Consider the following 21,114-nt stretch of genomic DNA (forward strand, 5'->3'; position numbering starts at 1 on the left):
ACTTTTAGAAAGTTAATATTTTCCTGCCCATAAGCTTATTAGACCATCTAGATTTTTCAGCTGTCCAGTGCTGTTAATGTTGCTCCACAATCAAGAATTTGTATTGGACCCAGAGAGTGAACAATAGGGGACTAGATGCGGACAGGATGGCCCATTCTTCCCGAAAAGATGGTGGTGGAGCTGTTCCCTGTCCTATTTACATTTCAAAGGGCTTGTCTCTAGCACAGGCACGTGGCGGGGCATGGGGCGAACTTCTCAGAACCAGATGTGGGTGATAGACTAGAGATTACCCCACTTTAAAGGATGGCACAAGGTATAAATATTGGACCTCCAGGGCAACTCTTTGAAAGTTACAGCTACGTGCGACACTACTAATTATGTGTACTTACTAAAATGTCCTTGCAGCAAAGCATACATTGGTAAGACTGAACGTAAACTAAAAATACGCCTTAATGAACACAAATCGACTATAAGAACTAAAAATGTAAAATCATCAGTAGCAGCACATTTTTTGGAGATGAACCACAATATTTCCCAGTTGAAATTCATGGTACTAGAAGTAATACAAAAAATCAAAGGAAGAGACAATAGCAAATATTTACTTTGCCGTGAAAACCATTGGATTTATAGACTGAATACGATAAAACCCCATGGGTTAAATGATCGAATTGAATTTTCATGTTATTTATAATTGAGAGCCCTCAGGCGCAATATGTTCTGTACCATTGACCTGATGTTAAATCAGTTAACTGTTTTTTATTTCCATTATCATTTTTTTCTGATCATTATTAATTTTATATCATGATGATTTTGATTTTGTACTCATTGCATTTTCATCTAATGTTTAACCTTTTGTGTAGTATATTTCACACAGAGTTCAACGAGCCTTTCGGGTAACACTCTGAGTCTGTCTTTCATGCCTTTTTATGTTTACCACATGCAGTCCGTTTTTCAGTTCTATACACATACACACCACACACGTACACACGCGACCACGATTAGTCCGTCCTTTACCTTTATATACGTGTCATTCACACGCAATACGTAACATTATCCAATAGCCTTTTGGATACGTCAAGTACCGGGAAGCTCTGCAGATCGCGAGCAGATCACACCGAAATTACCCGCGTCCTTCACGCTTTACATTTATCCGTGAGTACCACACCCTGATAGTTTTTCAGAGCTATGGTCTGCTAACCTGGACATTAGACTAACTCTACACCCCCTTTTTTCACATTCAGATATTTCGAAAACACAGATTCGTCGAACTAGTACGTTTTTTTCAGATTGGAACCCGTTTTTACCTTTTACTTTGCACTGCACGCGTATCACATCTTCATGCACGTTTATTACACCTTTTTCATGCTTTCACACTTTACCACCGTTGTTGATACTATTGTTTCAAGTAGACGTTTATGAATATAATAGACCAAATGAGCTTTATCGTTTCTTATTTGTAGATATGCTCCCGGACGAAGGGATATTGCCCGAAATGCATAGGAGCTTACATTAACCAGTTGTGTAATGAACATTTATATCGATGAATATGGATTGATGATTTTGAAAAAAGAACAAATGAGAAAGAAATAAATGAATTCGACAATTTGAACTTTTGCAAAAGAAATTTATTTTGTACCTCATTGAACATTCATCTTCAGTGTGCCTCAAGGGATGCAAACAATTACCAATTGAATGCTCTTCTAATACTTTTATATCCCAACTAAGCCACATCTCTAGATGTTTGATATGGTAAAATAATATGGAACACAGATTTTTAAAGGTGTGAAAATGCATACTTGTTGGTGTTCAAATTGTGTGTGTTCTTAGAAGTTGCTCTACTGGGACCACTCTTTCTACTGTATCTTGACTCCAGTGACATGGAGAGCACAGGACACATGTCTGGGCATACCCTTTCCACTCGGGGTGACAAATGCAAAAATAACAATAGATGGAGAGAATGCTGAACAATGTCAAGCATTCACCCCAGTACAGAGATCTGGTCCTAAATCCTTGATTGTTTTTGCTCCCCATGCCATTCCAGTTTTGACCCAGCCATATGCAAATCAGTCTTGATCCTGCTCCCAATGTGATCAGTCCAGTCTGAACTGCCAGGCTAGGTCCTTCCTGGACTGGAAACAAGCATCCTGGGACTGGTTTTGGGGTTTCACCCCTCATCAGCCAGGCTAGTTTGACTCCAATGGCATGTAGACCACGGGACCCATGTGTCTGTTGCTTTCTCTCTGTAAGTACAACGGATATGCCCAGACGTGGGTCCGAGCTCACTGTGCCACTGTCTTTAAGCTAGCCTGGTTGATAAGGGGTGAAACCCCAAAACTGGTCCTAGGATGCTTGTTTCCAGGCAAGGAAGGACCTGGTTTGGCAGTTTTGGCTAGACTGTTCCCATAATGAACAGGGTCAAGACTGATTTGCATATTACTGGGCCTACACTGGGGTAGCATGGTGAGCAAAAGAACAATGGATTTAACCCAGATCCTTGACTGGGGTGAATGTTTTAATTTTTTCTGCATTCCATCTATTATTTGTATGTCTTTTGCATAGTTCATTCTAGTCAGCCTGAAAATGTGACTTTCTCTGGGTCTGGCATGGCCAGAGGACTGCAAGTGGCTCTTGGCACTTTTAGGAACTGAATCCACATAATACTTTATAAGCACATATATCTGATTCTACTGATTGGATTTTTGTCATTATAGTTGTATTTAATTTAATGCATTTTATTTATTGATTTAGGATATATCTTGTGTTCTGTTTCATTTTAATACTCTTTCTATGCTTCATTAATACTTTGCAAATTGCCTCACTGATTTTGTGCAAACCTACCAGAGGGTTAATTTAGTGCCTTTTGTGGTTGTTGATTGAAAAGTGTTTACATCCCCATCAACCAATATCCTTATGTATTAAATCTCTGTACACAGAGTACAGGCACAACCCAGGAAGAACCTCTGTTGTCATCTTGATGTGGAGAGGAAATTACCCAAACTTACATTCAATCTTAGCAGTAATCTGTTGTCTATGTGTACTCTGGAAATGAACTCTCTCATGTATAACACAGGATGGGAATTTCAGATATGATGATCTTTAAGGAATTTACTTTATAGCATATTCACCCCATTGGCTGGAATTTCAAGAGATTGTCAGGTGAATCTGCTGCTACGTTCAGATTGTTTTACTGACATTTTAATGTTGTTTATTACCGCTAGTGTTGTGACCCCCAGCCGGGCCAAGAAATGTAGCTAATCATATAAAGTATGAGGAAGTCATCTCTACTTCTAAATCAGATGATGATTCTTGAGAAATGTTTATGGATCAATGAGAAGTGTACCAAATTGTGCCAAATTCAATTTTAGGGAATATGAAGATAGGTGTGAATCAACTTAGGAGACATTCACGAAGGTCAGTAACATATTGATTAGGCCGTAGTAAGGTATTAGTAAAGGTGGGCCACCAAGAAAAGGAAGTACGGGTAAAGCCATCACATTCTCTACGTACAGATATGGTATGTAGTAATCCATCATGAAAGGTAAGATTGGAGAGAGTCCAAATAACTAAAGCCAAATTGATTTTAGGTTGCCCTCTTTATTTAAGTGTAGGGGAATTATAAATGTGTTTATAAACAGTGGAAAGATATTCCTTTTTATGATTTATTCCTTTGCTTTTAGTCTGGATTGTTTCTCATTAACTTAAACCTGTTGCTTTTATCTCTTTTGTCACAGCTGTGGTACATTCACACAGGTAAACATAAACGACCCTGCCGTATTCTGCTGCAAGGGGATCAAGGGACAATACATCCATGTCCAAATTCCAAAGTATGCCCAGTTCCTTTCTCTGTGTGAAGTAGAGGTTTATCCGGTGTTGGAAACGATGTAACACGGACACATCCGATAGTCTGTATCATGAGCCAAGATACTCCGAGCTCTGATATGCCTGGTTGCACCATGGTCTAGGAAATGACCTTATCCTCTGTATTACTTACTTTCTTACATGTATGTTGTAATAGCTAGTTAATTTCATATTAGAAAAATCTGGTGTATGGTGTCTTCCTTTAAGCAGTCATTCTAATTACTTTTCAGGTGTTCATGTATTTTTCTGTATTCTAATAAAATGCCATTGACATGAGTATAGTCTTGCTAAAATTCACTTTTTCATTTAATGACACGTTTCGGAGGAAATTGGACTGGGCTAAGAAAAAGAGCATTGGCAAAGCCACATGGTTTGTTCTAGCGTGCCTATGTAAGTAAATACTGAGATACTCAAATGCGGTTTGCTTGTGCTGCATCCACAAATGCTGTGTATCACATTAAAGCCTGCCCTATTGGCCATGCCAGTGCTGGGAAAATAAGTAGCAAAGTATGATTTCTTTCTGTATCAGATGCATACAGAAGACAGAGAACTGAATGTGATAATTCATAATTTCCAGTTGAAGCAAACACTTCCTGTAGAGTGGAATGATAAACAAACAGCCAAATAGAATGTATAATACTCCTCTCAGTGGAGCATAAGCCAAATGCATGTATATTTAAAAGAATTGGTAGCAATGCGTCACAGAAAGCTGTGATGTCAAAACAGACCTAAAACAGAATAAAAGACAAAAATAAGTAGGAAGAAAGCATCCTACAGTTTTGTTTATCAGTTTAACACAATGTAAACTTGGTCCAAGAGAATTTGATCACCTTAGAACTGAACCAGACAACAATACACATTCCTTTTTTTAGATACATGAAATTGTGTAGTTTGTCCAGAATGACAGGATGTTAGATGGAGGTTGCGATTTAAAGCTTGTTCTCCAGGTCTAAATGCAGCAGCTCTAGCCGCTAAGTCACACCCAAACTCCCAAAGCATGCTCTGTAAAGGTTCACATTAGCTCCCATTTCATGTTATGATTATCTCGTACAAAGCTCAATGCCCCAACCAGCACATTGCAAAACAACACACACATCAAAGGATTACCGGGTTCTGCCTCACCAAAACACATCTTGACAAACAAAGGATTGATGTCAATTTTGTGGAGCATGCTGGTATATTAAGTGATAAATTCAAGAAAGGAACTTACAATTGGCACATGCCTATTAAGTAGGCCCCACAGTATTCACAAGTCAGCCAGATGGTTTATAAAGATGCAATCAAAAAGGTGCAATCATTAACTAAGCTGCTTGGCCAAGAATGAGAAATCCCACAGGTATGCAGTAGCCAACCTATGATTTTACTTTACAGCAAATAGTTTTGGTCATCAACTGATGTCCAAGGTCCACATGTTTGCCCCAAATCCAGGCACGGGTGTAGTGGAGATGTAAATTTCATTTCAGTAGGTGTGGTTTGGCTGGTGACAGTGTATGTTTACGTGTTGCGCTAGCCAAGATCTTTTTTTCGCACATAATTCCTTATAAGAATACACATATATATGTGCCTTCATCAACCCTCTTTATCCAATTGTCAGTTGTAGTGTGATTCGCAATGTAGGCCTATCCATCACAACCTTCAGCATTTGCAACGAAACAGCCCACTCCAGTCACTGGCTTTCATCACAGTCAGTGCCAGCATTTTTTCTCTGCACATGTGGATATTCGCCTACAAAGCAATGCACTTCAACTTTAATTCTCTTGTAAATTTCATTTTCGGTTTAATCAACTGCAGTTGGGATTGTGCTCCTCCCCCTCATTTCTTACCTGCATTTAGAAGCAGTGTGCTTCATAGAAACTAGGAGGCAGATTTTAAAGCCCCTTGCGCTACCAGCACGTCACTGTTTTGTGACGCACTGGCAGCGCAGTTCTTTGCCCCATATTTACAAGGACAGGAAAATCCACCCTGCATGGCTTGTCCTATCCTTGTAATATGGCCCCTTTAAATGCAGCACTTTGTATGAAAGGGGTGTTCTATGGGTGTTGCTGTGGGTGTTCCCATGCATCACTCATGGAACCAGACACATTTCCAGATTTATGAGAAATCGTAAACCTGGAAATGCATCAGTAGGCTGTGCCACCCTAGGAGACATGATTCATTTCGCGTTGATGAGGCTTGTATGCATTCATCCTGGAGGCAGGCAGTGAGCTGTATCTGTTTTAATCAGGAAGTATCTATTTACCTGATCACCGGTCACATATTGCAAAATCTCTGCTATTTACCCAGCGTCGGTAAAAGTACATAATGTCTGCTGTTTAGCAGGCCATAGGCCAAATAGTACTGATGATGCGCAATGACCAGCACACGATAAATAGTGTAAAAGGTAATTGCATGAAATAAGCTACTCTGTTTATAGATAAAAAAAATTAAATACATTTTGAATAAAACATTTTTAATATTTAAATAAGACATGAAAAAACACAACAGAAGCTTCAGGTGGATATGGCACACAGGTATTTCCTTCTTCAGTTAGAGAGTATTTGACTGTCAGCAAAGACTACTGAGTATGAATTTAAAGCATGTTACATACATGTTTTATTCCCTCATAAGAATGCATTGGTTTTTTTTAAGTTGAGGATGCTCCTTTTGATATTTTTTGGAAGGTGAGCTCTTTTTGGCTTCTTATGAAAGGCCTAGTGGAAAGCTTTAGGCTTCTATTTGAGGTGGATTATACTTGCTTATTATTTATAATCTGGCAACACAGCAGAAGTCAACAAGCAGAAGCAAACAGAATGCAGACAGATAAGTGGCATCTGGGCACCAAAGGGAGGGACACTTACCGTAAGTAATTGGTATTTGGGGACACAAGACACCTGCAGGAGGTAAATTGAGCAAGACACAGCAACAGTATATATTTGAAATGGTGAAGTGAATGCAGGAGACAGGCAAGTAATATATCTGAATAATGTACAGGATGAGTCCACCCTGCTACCTGTGAATAAATACACATGTTCATACTATTTGTCCAGGAGAGTAGGTTTTTTACATTAATGCTTTTTGGACCCATGAAATGAGAGACCCCTGTAATTTTAGTCACCTGCACAATGCATATTGGGAATGGTAGTTTTGATTTTTAACATGTTAAGAAGTGTTCTAAATGGGCAAAATCATGTTTGTGCTGGGGCCTAATTTCTGTACCTGATAGTGCTGTCTCATTAAAAGAAAACTGGAAGACAACAAGTATCTGTGTGACAGGCTTGGATGCTGTTTCTGATTTAAGTCATTGTGGATGGGGGCTGGTAAAGAAAGCAGTAGGAGGAGGATGAAAGGTAGGAGAATATGGGGCAGGAAGTGGGCTATGGTGACCTGAGAGACAGGGGCCAGGACAAGCAGAACAAGACCCTTAGAAACGTAATCTATGAGGACAAGGGTTAAAATGCCAGAGGGAACCAGGAACAACTAGATGATGAGGCACAGGATAATGAAACACAACACTGGAGGCACTAGGACCGGGGTGAGATGGAACAGGAGGGCCATGAGGTTGTGCAACAATGGGATCTGGGCCCAGTGTACAAGAGCCTGATGGAACATAAGGACCAGAGGTTGAAGGAACACAATACATGAGGCCTGGAAAAAGGAGTACCAGAACTCCATAGAACAAGGTGACCAAGATTAGGATTACTAACATGCAAACAAGGAGACTATATAAACCAGGGGTGCAGCACACAGAGGAATGATGGATGAGAATGAAAAGGTCCAGGATTGGAAGCCTTTGAAACATGAGACTCAAGATCCAATGACAAGGGGAGGAGTAACAGGGAATGATGACGAGTCAAATCAGCACCATGATGTACAGTGCTAGGAAATTCATAGACTAGCATGACTTGGAAGTCAAGGAACACCAGAACTAGAAAAGGCTAGCTTGGTCTGTGACAGTACAAGTTATTGCAGAACCATGCAGGCAAGGAGCAGGAAGGCGAGGGACAGGAGGAACAGAGCCATATTGGAGAGGACTACGAGGATCAGGACTTGATGGGAAATGGCCAGGATTAGGACAGGCAGAAAGAACCTTCACAAGGCAAGAACAGTCATTTGTTTTAACCTGTGTTATTTTAATCACTCTGAAACTTTTTAAAGATTGACTGTTGTAATTGTTTTTAGCCCGTAGGGAAACTCGCCCAAACTGCATGTATTTGCGCATATTACACCACTTGTATATTTGCACCAACCTTTAGATATGAATACTGCCTTCTTGGGAAGGAAGTGCGCTCTTCTTTCCATCAATATATCCCAGGTCCACTGCAGCCATTAGTCGGCTGTTTGAGAGGAGGGAGATCTTGGTGAATCAAAGGTGACTCACTTCCGCTAGGCCGCGTTCCATCCAGCATCTTGCGGAAAGGACGGTCCAGACTTTCGTATTCAAACAAGCTTAGCAGTTTTAAATGGAGGCTATTGCGCTGATGCGCATTTCATTAGGGAAGGCAGTAAGAACCTTTACTAGGCAAGAACAGTCATATGTTTTATCCTGCATGTTTTAGTCGGTCTGAATCTTTTTAAAGATTGATTGCTGTATTTGTTTTTAGCCCGTCGGGAACCTCGCTCAAATTGCACGCATTTCCGCATATTGCACCACCTGTATATTTGCACCAACCTTTAGATCTGCACACTGCCGTCTTGGAAAAGCAGTGCTCTCTTCTTTCCATCAATATCTCCTCGGTCCACAGCAGCCATTAGTCGGTTGTTTGAGAGGAAGGAGATCTCAGTGAATCAAAGGGGACTGACTTCCGCTAGGCCATGTTCCATCCGCCATCTTGGGGAGGAGATGGTCTAATCTTTCATATCCAGACAAGCTTGGCACTTTAAAAGGAGGTTATGGTGCTGATGCGCAGCAGACGGGTGCAGAGGGCGTGCTGGCGGCGCGCCGGCTGCACCCCAAAGGTGTGCCAAAGGAAAGCCTATCTGTGCCCGTCCGCACCTGGACCATGCCCAGTGCCGGTCACCCTGGTCATCATTTCCAAATAAAGGCAGGTAACATCTTCTACTCTTGAGAAACACTACTGGCACTAAGACCCACCCACACTACTTTCACTCCATGCCTCCCCATCACCCGAATCATAATGATCAACTCAAACCCCACTTAATAGAAAAATCTGGCCATACGCAAGAGAAAGGCCCTGGCCTCAACATCACTAATGTCTGCTGCATGCTACTAAATACAAGATCTCCAGTAAAACACCAGCTAGATTTCTATGATCTTGTTCAAACTCGAGACGCTGATGTGGCATTCTTAAAAGAAACCTGGGCAGAGTAGAGTTCCGGCCCAGATATTGTTGCTGCAACACCCCCAGATTTGCTGGATATTGACTGGAAATTCAGCAAGAAAAGGGAGGGGGACAGGCGATATTTTATCAAAGCCACTTTAAAATGAAATTCAAACCATTAACCACTACAAGCTTTGAGGCATTAGCCTTCTCTGTACAGTCAAGAGACTCATCATCCATTAAGGGGACTAAGCAGTAGATTTACTGATAAACTCACTATGGTGATAGCATTATCAATGACAATTTTACTGTACTGGGGGATTTTAACTTTCAGTTGGAAAAAAAACTGACCCTGACGCTCAAAAACGTATTGATTCTATGGACTCATTCGGAACCTCTCTATTCACCAAAGGTCCAACACACAAAGCCAGTCACATGTTGGATGTTATTTTTTCCACTGATGATGCCATCGATCTATTGCCATCCCTTCCTGTGACATGGTCTTATCACTGGGTGGTTAAATGGCTAATAAACCCCCCCCCCCAAAAAAAAACATCAAACATATGCACCCTATCCAGCAAACAAAGGGTAGAGCCTGGCATAGATATGCTCAGCTGAATTAAGAGAGGCCATTACCTCCAACAACCTGTCAACTGGCGAAAAATTTGGCGAATTGTTCCCACTGGTTAAACACCGCATTAGACACTGGCACCAACTACATACAAAAACTAAACAACAAAAAATGTCCCAGGCTTGGTACAATGAGAATCTCAGGCTATCTAGGAAGGACTGTTACAGACAATAACAAAGATGGAGAAAAAGCTATAAGGCAGAGAAAAAGATAATTTTGAAAGCTGAACAACCAAAGCATCAAGAGGGTATCCTAGCAGCAAAGGCCACTTATTACTCAGAGCACATATACGCCACCGGTGATGCAAACAAAACTCTCTTCTCTGTAATAAAGAAGATGGGATAAATCAAGATTTCTGTGACACACTAGCTAGCTTTTTTCAAGAGAAGGTTGTTGATATTCACAATAAATTTGCAGCAAACAAAGTAGCTGATCTTCCAATTGAACATATGCCAACTGACCAAGAGGGCAGAATCAGCGTCTCCACCTTCAAGACCCCCGAAGGAACAACTCCTAATTCTGTTAATTAAATATGGCTCACCATATGATCCCTGGCCACCCTGTATAATGCACATGATACCTGCCAAAGGGGAAAAAAATCTGGGACAAATCCCTAACATTATGTTCATCAGTGGGATCTTCCCCTCCCAATGGAAACTTGCCTCAATTCTCCCACTTCTAAAAAAAGACAATCTGGATACTGTAGACCCGAGTAATTACCCCCCTTTCCTGAGACTCCCTTTTGCTGCTAAGCTGGGAAAGAAAATTATGAACCTACAAATCGCTAAATTCATAGAAGTGAACTCGCTGCTAGATGACACACAACATGGATTTAGAAAAAATCATAGTACAGAATCTGCACCAATTGAAACAACGTAAGATATACAGGAATTACTTGACAGAGGGAGTACTGCGGCACTGGTGCTGCTTGACCTCACTGCTGCCTTTGTTACGGTCAGCCATGAGATCTTGGTGAACCGTCACCATGACCTGAGGATAAAAGGAACAGCAATGGGTCTCCTAAAATCATTTCTAACAAATCGACAACAAAACATGGCAATGGGCAATTTTGTCTCCAGGCAGTTTCCCCTGCCAAGCGGAGTCCCACAGGAATCAGCACTGAGCCCAAACCTTTTTTAATCTTTATGTTACGCCACTGGCATCAATCATCAAAGACGCTGGTTTTACCTTGGCCTCACATGTGAATGACACCCAAATTGTGGTGTCTCTGACTAAGGGGGACAACAGCTCTGGTGAGGAATTCAGCTCATGTATGAGGAAGGTGAGCAATTGGATGGATGGCAATTGCCTGAAGCTGAATGGCTCAAAGACCGAGGTCATCGTCTTCAGTAACAAACCCTCCCTCCGGACACCGGATTGGTGGCCGCCAGAGTTGGACGCACTGCCCATACCCTTTACCAAGGTATAGAACCTAAGAGTCATGATAGACAGTGAATTGAAATTTAAAGAGCAAGTTAACAAAATCACATCTGCATCCTTCTGCTCCTTAAGGCTGATTAAAAAAATCAAAAAATATCTACCTCCCGATCTTTAAAAAACAATGGCCATGGCTACGGTCCTCACATGGATAGACTACTGTATACACAGCCATCTATCTCACTCTCACATCAGGTCTTCTGAACAGACTCCAGATTCTGCAAAATGCAGTGGCCCGCTTCCTTTTTGAAATACAAACGTGTGGATCAGCAAGAGAAGCCATCAGAAAACTACATTGGTTGCCTGTTAGACAATACAGTAAGTTCAAAGTCCTCTGTCTGGCATTTAAATCTTTGCAAGGGCTGGGGCCTGACTAGTTTAAGTGAAAATGTAAATGGAACTTATCAGCAAGAGAATAACTTTCAGGTTCAACCAGAACACGATGGTCTCCCCATTTAAAAAGGCTACATGAGGATAGGAGCATTTACAGGACAAAGTCAGTGCTCTGGAATAAATTGCCCTGGCTTTTTACACAGGATGGATAAAGCATCTTAGCCGCCCGCGCTTTTTCTGTTGCCCTTGATCAGAGCGCCAGGATGCCCTCCGGCATAAGCTGCACTTTATAAATTATATTAACATTACATTACTTTACATATGCATTACATTACAGTATGTTCAGGATATTAGAATAAGCGGAACAGGAACTAGGAAGGCTAAGGAGGGAGTACCAAAGGTACTCGGAAGACCAGAGCAAGACGTCTAGGTCAACTAAAAGGATTATGAGCAAATGGACTGTACACAGGGTTATGAAGATCAGGACCTAGGGGACCACAGCTTGATTTACCAAGTGAGGAAGAATAATTATTACAATTAGCAGGACCAGGGTGAGGAGGATCTGTGGTAAGAAGTTCAGCCAGTATCTGGGTTGGGCAGGAGGACCAGCACTAGAATTGCCAGGCTCAGAAATTTCCAAACAAGGAGAATCTGGATCAAGAACACCTGGATCAATGGTTGCATACCAGTAGGACTAAATGGACTTGGTGCAGATCCAGGAGAACAAGGACAACCCAAATCAGAAGGACAAAGTTTAAGAGTACCAAGATAGGAGAATAGAAGAACAAAGATTGACCAGGACTAGCAGCGCTACGTCTAGGAGATTGAAAGTGAGTAGAAACAGGACAAGGAGAGTAATAACAAGAGGACCACAAATGAACAGGGCAAATTGTGTTGGACTTGTAAATGTGTGTAAATGTGTTGGACTTGTAAAGCGCACAGCTGCCCGTAAGCGTCCCGGCGCTGGAGACCGCTGGGGAACCCGTCCTGGCTTTCCCTGTGAGATGGTCCCTTCTGGGTATCTCCAAGGTGAAACCAGGCATTCCCGGCATCTGTGGGGGGCCGTTGTAGAGATAAGGCAAGCTTAATGCCCAGAATTGCCGAGTGTGATCCCTGGTTAGAGTAGGCACCGAGGCGAGAATTGTCGAGTCCGCTAACCCTGGTCCACGACCCTGCCGCGTCGGGAATTGAACTCTGGTCCCGGCCCGTTCTCTGCTTCCGGGTCTGCAGAAATTGGTCCAAGACTGAAGGAAAAAGAAAAGACCATCATGGCCAAAATTTAAAGTTTATGATAACTTGCACAATAGGCAAAGAAGGACCGGGACAACCAGGCCTAAAAAGACCAAGAACAAGATAGCAGCTGGTTCAAGGTCAAGGAGAACTAGGCCCAGGGAAGCCCAAAGTATATGAAACATGGTCAAGAGGTTCAGGGACAAAAGGCAGGGAATCTTGAGAAGGACATATATTATTAAAAGGAAGACTAGCATAACCTTGGCCAAGAGCGCCAGCTGGGTCACACGCAGCCAGATTCAAAAGGAAAACATCTAAGTGTTCCAGAAACAAAGAACTATGTGGATCAGGAAGATCGGGGCATAGAGGATCAGGACTTTGAGGACCAGTACCAGGAGACCAGAGTGAGACGTAAAGGAGGACCAGAGACATCAGGACCAGGATGAGCACAGCCTTGATTTTGAGGTCACAGGGCCAGGAACAGGATGGCCAGTAAGAGGAGCAACAGGATGATCAATCACAGGAGGACCACATAAAGGACGTCCATTAAAAGGTTGTGTAGCAGCATGAGGCCAATCATCAGGAAGAGTGGGGACAAGAGAATCAGGACCAGATACAGGAAAACAAGATCCAGGCCAACAGGACAGGGGGTCAGAACAAACAAGGAAGACAATAGGGGTAAATACCAAGAGAACTAGGAGGACAAGAACCGAGAGGGCCAGAATGAAGGAGGATAAGAAGAATCAGCACCATTGACAGACCTATGATTGCCAGAGGATCAATGACCCTACGACCAGGGCCCAGAGTATCAAGTGGAGCAGAAAGACCAGAACCTGGGGTAGCAGGACCAGCAGTAGATCAAAAGGACCAGAAAGGCCAGAGCCAGGAAGATGAAGGGGACTAGACCTGGCTGTCCATAAGGACCAGGACCAAAACAACAAATTTCAGAACTGTCCAAACAAAGAGACAAATAAGTAAATCCTATACTAATATTCATGATCATGTAAGATCATCTAGCTTACGATTACAACAATATAGAACCATATACATGCTATATTATACCCCAGAAAAATTCTCTAAATGGCCCTCAAACAACATTATGAGAGAAAAAACTAAATGCCCGAAATGTGACGAGTATGCGGCAGATCTAGTCCATATGTTGTTCTCATGTCCGAAATTAGGGAAATTCTGGGAAGAAGTGGGAAAAATCTTAACCACAAAAAATATTCTTAGCTCATCAATAACAGCACCCATGGTAATATTAGGCCCACACTTGACAAGTCAACCACATTATATACTGCTATCAATCTTATTTTCCTGTGCCAAATTAACTTTAGCCAGGGCCTGGATTAACCCCAACCCACCCAACGCTTTGGAATGGTGGTACCTGGTTAATGAAATCAAAATTATGGAGTGTACGCTGGCAGAATTTAGGGGTGTCCGATCGCTAAAGAAATTTGAGAAAATTTGGGGGAATCTAGAAATGAACTGATATACCCAAGACCATTATATGTCTTCCTGTGTTTTTATGATTTTATGCTTAGCTACTTTAATTGACAAATTGAAACAACTGATTAATTCATGTTTTATTTTGTATTTGCTTGATGAATTGAAACTATGTTGAATGTTTTGCTGTCTTATACCAGGTGAAAATAAAATAATTTTTTTTTTTTAAAAAAGAGACTCTTGGCCATTGGATGCAGTTCCAGAAGGACTGTGGGGACATGGGACAGGTCCAGAAGGACCAAGTTGATTAAAAGCAGAAATAATAGAGCTAATATTGCTAGGCCCTAGAGGGCCAGGATAAAAAAGACCAGGTAGACAGGAACTAATGTTGTGAAATGAAATGAAATGAAATGAAACTGGGTTTTGTAAAGCGCAATAGTTGCCCTGAGGCGTCTGGGATCTGATGAGAAGGGGGAGAAGGTTCAGAAGGGCAAGTTTAAATGGATGGGGTCAAGAGGATCAGTAAAGAAAAGAAAGAGCTAGAAGAACAGAGTCTGAAGGACCAGGATGGCCAGAAGGACAAGAACCAAGATGATTAGGCATACAAAGCCTCAAACAAGGAGGAACAGAAACAAAATGATCACCTCTAGTGGGTAAGAAAACCAGAAAGAGAGCATGGACTGTTAGGACCGGGAATTTGAAGACCATTGTTAAGCAAACCAGACTGACAGTGAGGAGGTTTAGGAGAGCAGGACCTAAAAAATTAAGGGAAAATGGCCAGGTAACCAGAGCCAACAGGACCCAGGCAGTGACGACCAGTGGGACAACAACCTATGTAAAAATGAAGCTTAATTCACAGAGGCCCAGGAGTATCAGGATCTGGCTTACTAGGTGAAGCAGGACCAGGATCAGGATGAGGAGAAAAAGGAGGACCAGTACAGCGAATGCCAGGATGATCGGGACCATGATAACCCAAGTTGGTGGATAAGAACTGGATGACTTCAACAAGGAGGATCAGGATAAAGTATCACAATTAGTCAAAAATGACAACAAGCTTGATGACCAGGGCTAAGGGTGTCATGGAATGCTAGAGGAGGACACATTAAACTAGTCAGGTCAGGAGAATGTTGCCTAGGGCCATTAAGAGTGGGGAACAGATGGGGTAATAATACGTGGACTGCAAGATTCAGAATAAGCAAGTGCATGAACTCAGTGTCAGAGGACTAGAGAGGTCAGAACCAAGGGACCAAAACCTGAAGTTCCAAGTGGATCGGAGGACTGGGAACTGGAGCATTAGGGCCAGGCTGGTAAGGATCAAGGGAACCAGGACATCCAGAGCCATGAGGACCAATGAGACAAAACCAGGACCAAAATGACCAGTCCAAGGACAAGAGAACCTAGTAAGAAGGATCAGGGCAAGTGGTGGCAGTACCAGGTGAACCACAAAAAAATGACCAGGACAAGGAGAATCAGGATGAACCAAACCAGGAATATTAGGACTGCCATCCCTTAGGAAAATAGGACAACCTGTCAAGGTGAATATTACCCAGGGGACCAGCAGGATATGGATCACTTGTACACGGGCCAGGAGGCCAAAGAAGGGCTAATACATGGATGAGCCAGCAAGAGACCCTGGAAGACCAGGGTCGGTAAGGACTACAACCAGGACCTCAGGTATAGGAAAGCTAGACCAGGGACAGTAGAAGGATCAGGAACAGCAAAACAACCTATAAAGTTTTACTTTGGATCAGGACAAGGAGGAGCTAAATGCCAGAACACCTGGAACCGAAGGAAGAACACAAGGAGCAGGACACTTCTGTGAGTCTAGTCTACATGTACGAGGATATCCCTCAAGGAAATGTTTGTTATTCATCCTTCTTATGCGGCCAACTACTAGTAACCCCCACCCCTTCAGTCCACAAATAAAACTGGTAAGTATTTGATCAAAACTCAGGACTGGTACACTCTGACCTCTGACTGAAGAAGAGGTGGTCTGAAGCTTGCAACTTAGTCTGATGGTAGGGGCGCTAGAGGGCGCACTTGCTGAATGGCCGCACCTACGTGAGGCTCCAGCTGCCTGGCGTGATTATCCTGCATTTCTCCTGTTCCCCTGCACGCACCTGCCCGAAAATCCCCACGGAGGGGCGGCGGGCCACTCTCCACATTCGGTGCAAGTTTGGAGCCGATATTCCATTGTGTACCGGAGTTACGAGCTGCGGACCCCCAGGCTGCGTGAGCCTTGCTGAGACGGAGCCTGCAGCCGGCGCCTGGACGTGCGCGAGCCCGGGGATCCCCACGAGGCAGGTAGGCCTCTGGCACTGAGTGGGCAACGCGACCGGCTGTGGCGCTGGGACTGCCGGCGAGCGTAAAGCGGTGAGGTGCCTGTGAAGCACACTGAGTACTGCGCGGGAGGGGAGACGGTGTAAGCCTCCCGCGAGTATCACGCTTCTAGGCGCTCCATTATTGACATTCTGGGCACATTGTTTTGGCGCAATTTTGGACCGGCTACACGCGCCAGCGGGGGGTCGGCGCGGCCGAAGGACTGCTTTCCCGCCTCATTCACGGCCTTGGGGACTGCCTGTGCTTGTTCCCTGGTGAGCGGCCGACTCTATTGCGGTGCCTGCCTCCTCCCTTCTAGGCGCTACGCCTCTAGATGTGCTTCCCGCGCTGGAGCGCTGGTGAACTCTCTCATCCTGACCTGCACTTCTGGGCGCTCTGAACAGCCCCGCTGGGAATCACTGTGCAGCCCTGCATTGACTGGCGCCCTGGCTGCGGGTGACAAACTGCTGTGCCACATAGGGTACGAGAGCTGTCTCTCTTTCCGCCTCACCTCCGGCGGCGGTACGCACAGCGCATAGTCACACTGCTAACACACTTTGCTGGCAACATGGGCAAGCCTGATAGTCGCCAACCCAAGCTGCAGTTTGACAGCGCGGCGCAGAAGAAGACGACGCGGCACACAGGGGACACGGCGCCACCTAGAAGCCCGATTGCGGTGGCCTCGACGTCGGCCCCACTGACCCCGGATATGGCCACCATACTGCAAGAGATGCGCCAGGGCTTCGCGACGGTGGTCGACAAGGTAGACCGGCTGACATCTAGGATGGATGGCATAGCCCAAAAGATAGACGTGCATGAAGAACGTATAAATGAGGCGGAGCGCAGGATCTCGGCTGCTGATGACGCGACTGCGGCGCATGACACTCGCCTGGCTAGGATGGACAATGTACTGAGGGTGATTGCCGCCAAGAACGAGGAGTTGGAGGCGAGGAGCCGGCGGAACAACGTCCGCGTCACGGGCATTCCCGAATCGACCAACACTGGGAAAATGGAGCTCTACATCGAGAAACTGCTAACAGCGACAGTGGGGGAGGACGCGCTCTCGAGTCAATTTATTGTGGAACGTGCACATCGTTCTCTTGGTCCTCAACCCAAGCCCGGAGCCCCACCGAGGCCCATCATAGCACGCCTACTCAACTACCGGGATCGAGATGCGGCACTCAGAGCCGCCAGAGCGAACCAGAACCTAACATATGATGGCGTGCCCTTCTCCATTTATCCAGACTTTACCCCGGTAGTCCAGGAACAGCGACGGAAGTTTCTTGCCGTCAAACGGAAACTGCGGTACTTGAACATTGACTATGCTCTCCTGTACCCAGCCAAGCTACGTGTTACACACCAGGGTACGCAACACTTCTTTCTCAACCCGCAACAGGTTGAGGACTACCTTAAGACTCTGCCCAAACGGCCCAGGAGATCTGAGGACGCTGCGGACTTGAATGCTTCTGACATTGAGTAGGCCGCAACTGGCTCTCTGCAGCTACGCTTCTTGCATCTCACTGATTTGCCTTCACTTCCCTCCCGACTAACGGGGACTCATTCAACGTGGTGGTGGCTGCGGCCGCCTATGGGGTGCCGCGGGCGAGTGTTGGACTGCAGGTGGTAATGTATGCCAGGCCCCCACCCCCTTCTTCCCTCTCTGCCCTGGATGGCGACTCCAAGGGTGGACTTGTGCGGAGTGGGATAGCTGGGGGTGGCGGTACGTGCACCTCTGATGACCTCTACTGGGTGTTCCCCAATGACCTTTACTTGGATTCATGTTTATTGGATAGTTTTGACTATTTTCTGTGTTTTTGGGTGGGGGGCGGGACTAGGGTGCTGGCTGGTTGGGGTGGCTTCAGTGGGCGGGGGGTGGTGGGTTACTTCTTGGAGGTGTCGACCTTGCAAAAGGCGAGCTGCGGCATCTGTTCGAATAACTGGTGACATTAGCATTGTATGGTTCTGTATTGAGGAATGTTTGCCCTTTTTCCGGCTGCGGCTGGCTGTTGAGGCTGTTGGGGAGGGGAAGGGGTGGGGAACATGTCGGGATGGTTGTTGGGTTTTTGGTTTTAACATGTGCATGCGATGTTCTGTGCTCTATTGTCTGCCCTATGGGGGGCTTCTTAGACATGACTGGGGGATGTGGGGTGGGGATGGGTGGTTTGTGCGTTATTTGTGGCTGGGGGGTGGCACGATCGACAAAGGCGTTTCGGCGCTGCGCCATTCTGCTATCTTGTGGGGTGTCGTTGACCTGGGCCGTTGGCTAATGGCATATTGTTTGCTGAACATTGTTTAGCTGTTTCCACTCTCTGCTGTTGCTACAGTTCATTTACCCTCCTACATGGCTGATACACGCCTAAATGTTGTCACTTGGAATGTGCGAGGGCTGGGAGACCATAGGAAGAGGAGGCACATCTTGTGGTACCTAGATCGCCATAACATCCACATTGCTTTCCTCCAGGAAACACACTTTGCGCCCAACAAAACATGCGCATTTGGGAATAGGTGGGCCTCTCATTCGATATTCGCCAATTACTCCTCGTATGCAAGAGGTACGGCCATTCTAGTTAAGAGGTCCACACCATTTCAGCTAGTGGGCTCTAGGGCTGATCCACAGGGGAGGTATTGTTTGTTATGGGGCAGGCTAGGGCATATGTCAGTGACATTAGCATGTTGTTATGGGCCCAATTCAGATGACCCGCACTTCTTCACATCCTTATGGGCTGCGATAGTTGAGACAGGGCCACAGCACCTCATGTGGGGAGGAGATTTTAACGTGACACTGCGCCCCCCTTTGGACAGGTCGCACCCTGCCCCACACCATTATACTAATGGGCGAGAAGTCCTTAGTGCGACCATTGCCAATAACAATCTCGTTGATGCCTGGCGCTCACATTGCGGGACGAGACAGGAGGGTACACACTTTACGGCACAGGCCAAGTCGTGGGCGCGGCTTGACTACTTCCTCCTCACCTCACAACTGTACACGGCGCTTACACACGCGTCACACCTCCCTAGGACATATTCCGACCACTCCCCTGTTCTTATTACACTGACCGGCTCTGAGCTAGGCCCCCCAGTGACGGCGTGGCGTATGCAACCCTCTATGCTACTGGACTCGGTGTTCCAGGATGAGCTCCGAGAGGAATGTCTGGATTTCTTTAAAAGAAATAGGGACTCTGTCCAGGACGTTGAGACCATATGGGACGCCTTTAAGGCCACGCTCCGGGGCTTATGTATTTCAAAAGGATCGGGGGTACTCAAGAGTATACTGGCTAAATTGCGCTCCATAGAAGATGACCTGCGTAGTGCTGAGAGCCGCCTTAGGGCTAATCCTGACAGTGCAACCCTTGCAACCATTCGTGTGAAATTAACGGAGTTCTCCGAGGAGGCTGCTCGTGAGGTGAAGTTTAGGAACAAGTACTGGGTGGCCAGGCGATATGGGGAGGGCGAGAGACCTGGGAAAGCTCTGGCGGTGACGGTCAAACTGATGCGATCGCCGACGGTCATACTGGAACTGGAAACGGCTGAGGGATTGGTTCTCAGGGACACTACCCAAATCCTGAATGAATTTGTGCAGCATTACGGTACGCTGTACACCTCTAACGGGACTGGAGGGCTCACACTAGACGACTATCTGACTGATGTCTCTTTAGGGTGGTTGAGCGATGCACAGCGAGAGTTCTTGAGCGCCCCCTTTGAGCTGGATGAGGTCAGAGAGGCTATCATGGGCATGAAATCGGGTAAGGCCACTGGATTAGATGGTATACCCATTGAGTTCTACAAAACGTTCATTGACTTCATGGCGCCGGTACTGCGGGAGGTCTATGAGGATGCGCTGGAGGTGGGCCATCTACCGGCCTCCATGAGAATTGCCCTTATTACGTCACTGCTTAAGCCTGGGAAGCCAGCCTCGAGCTGCGATTCCTACCGACCGTTGTCCCTCCTAAATTGTGACGTTAAAATTCTCGCGAAACTGATTGCAACGCGCATCAGCCTCCTACTGCCGACTCTGATACTACCCGATCAGGCCGGATTTGTGCCTGGAAGGGCGACGTCACACAATCTCCGCACTTTTTTTTCGGTGTATGATTCCATTCATGAAGACCTCCCGATGGCGGCTATTTTTTTGGACGCCACCAAGGCGTTCGATTCGCTCGAATGGAATTATGTGTTCAGTGTTCTTGAGCGAATGGGATTCCCTCCTGTGTTTATCTCCTGGATTAGATTACTGTATACCAGGCCGGAGGCCAGAGTCCTCATTAATGGGAAATTGTCGTCAGCCTTCCCGATCTCCAGAGGGACGAGGCAGGGCTGCCCCCTGTCCCCCCTCCTTTTTGCCATAGCCACTGAACCACTAGCTGCCAAACTGAGACAGCGGCATCGGGAAAGTGCACTGCGTTGTTTTCAGAGACAGTTACTCGTCTCTATGTATGCGGACGACATTACCCTTTATGTTCGCCACCCTAGCGATAACCTGCACCCCATACTTAGGGAGTTCGTACGATTTGGTGCCCTTTCTGGCATCCAGATTAACTGGAAGAAGTCATGTATCTTCCCCCTTACTGCCTCGACGAGTCCGTTTCAGCTGGAGTTCCCTCT

The 21,114-nt window shown here is 45.4% G+C and overlaps 1 protein-coding gene across 1 annotated transcript in view; it reads left to right on the forward strand.

Moving 5' to 3' along the window:
* LOC144827049 (pentraxin fusion protein-like) overlaps positions 1-4,118 on the forward strand; it is a 640,936-nt gene extending 636,818 nt beyond the window's left edge. Inside the window, exon 4 of the mRNA XM_078685507.1 lies at positions 3,732-4,118. Coding sequence (XP_078541633.1) covers positions 3,732-3,885 — 154 coding nt within the window. The 3' untranslated portion in view covers positions 3,886-4,118. The remainder of the gene's footprint in view (positions 1-3,731) is intronic.
* The last annotated feature ends 16,996 nt before the right edge of the window (positions 4,119-21,114 follow it).

This window comes from Lissotriton helveticus, chromosome 4_1, assembly GCF_964261635.1.
Source record: "Lissotriton helveticus chromosome 4_1, aLisHel1.1, whole genome shotgun sequence".
NCBI lineage: Eukaryota > Metazoa > Chordata > Amphibia > Caudata > Salamandridae > Lissotriton > Lissotriton helveticus.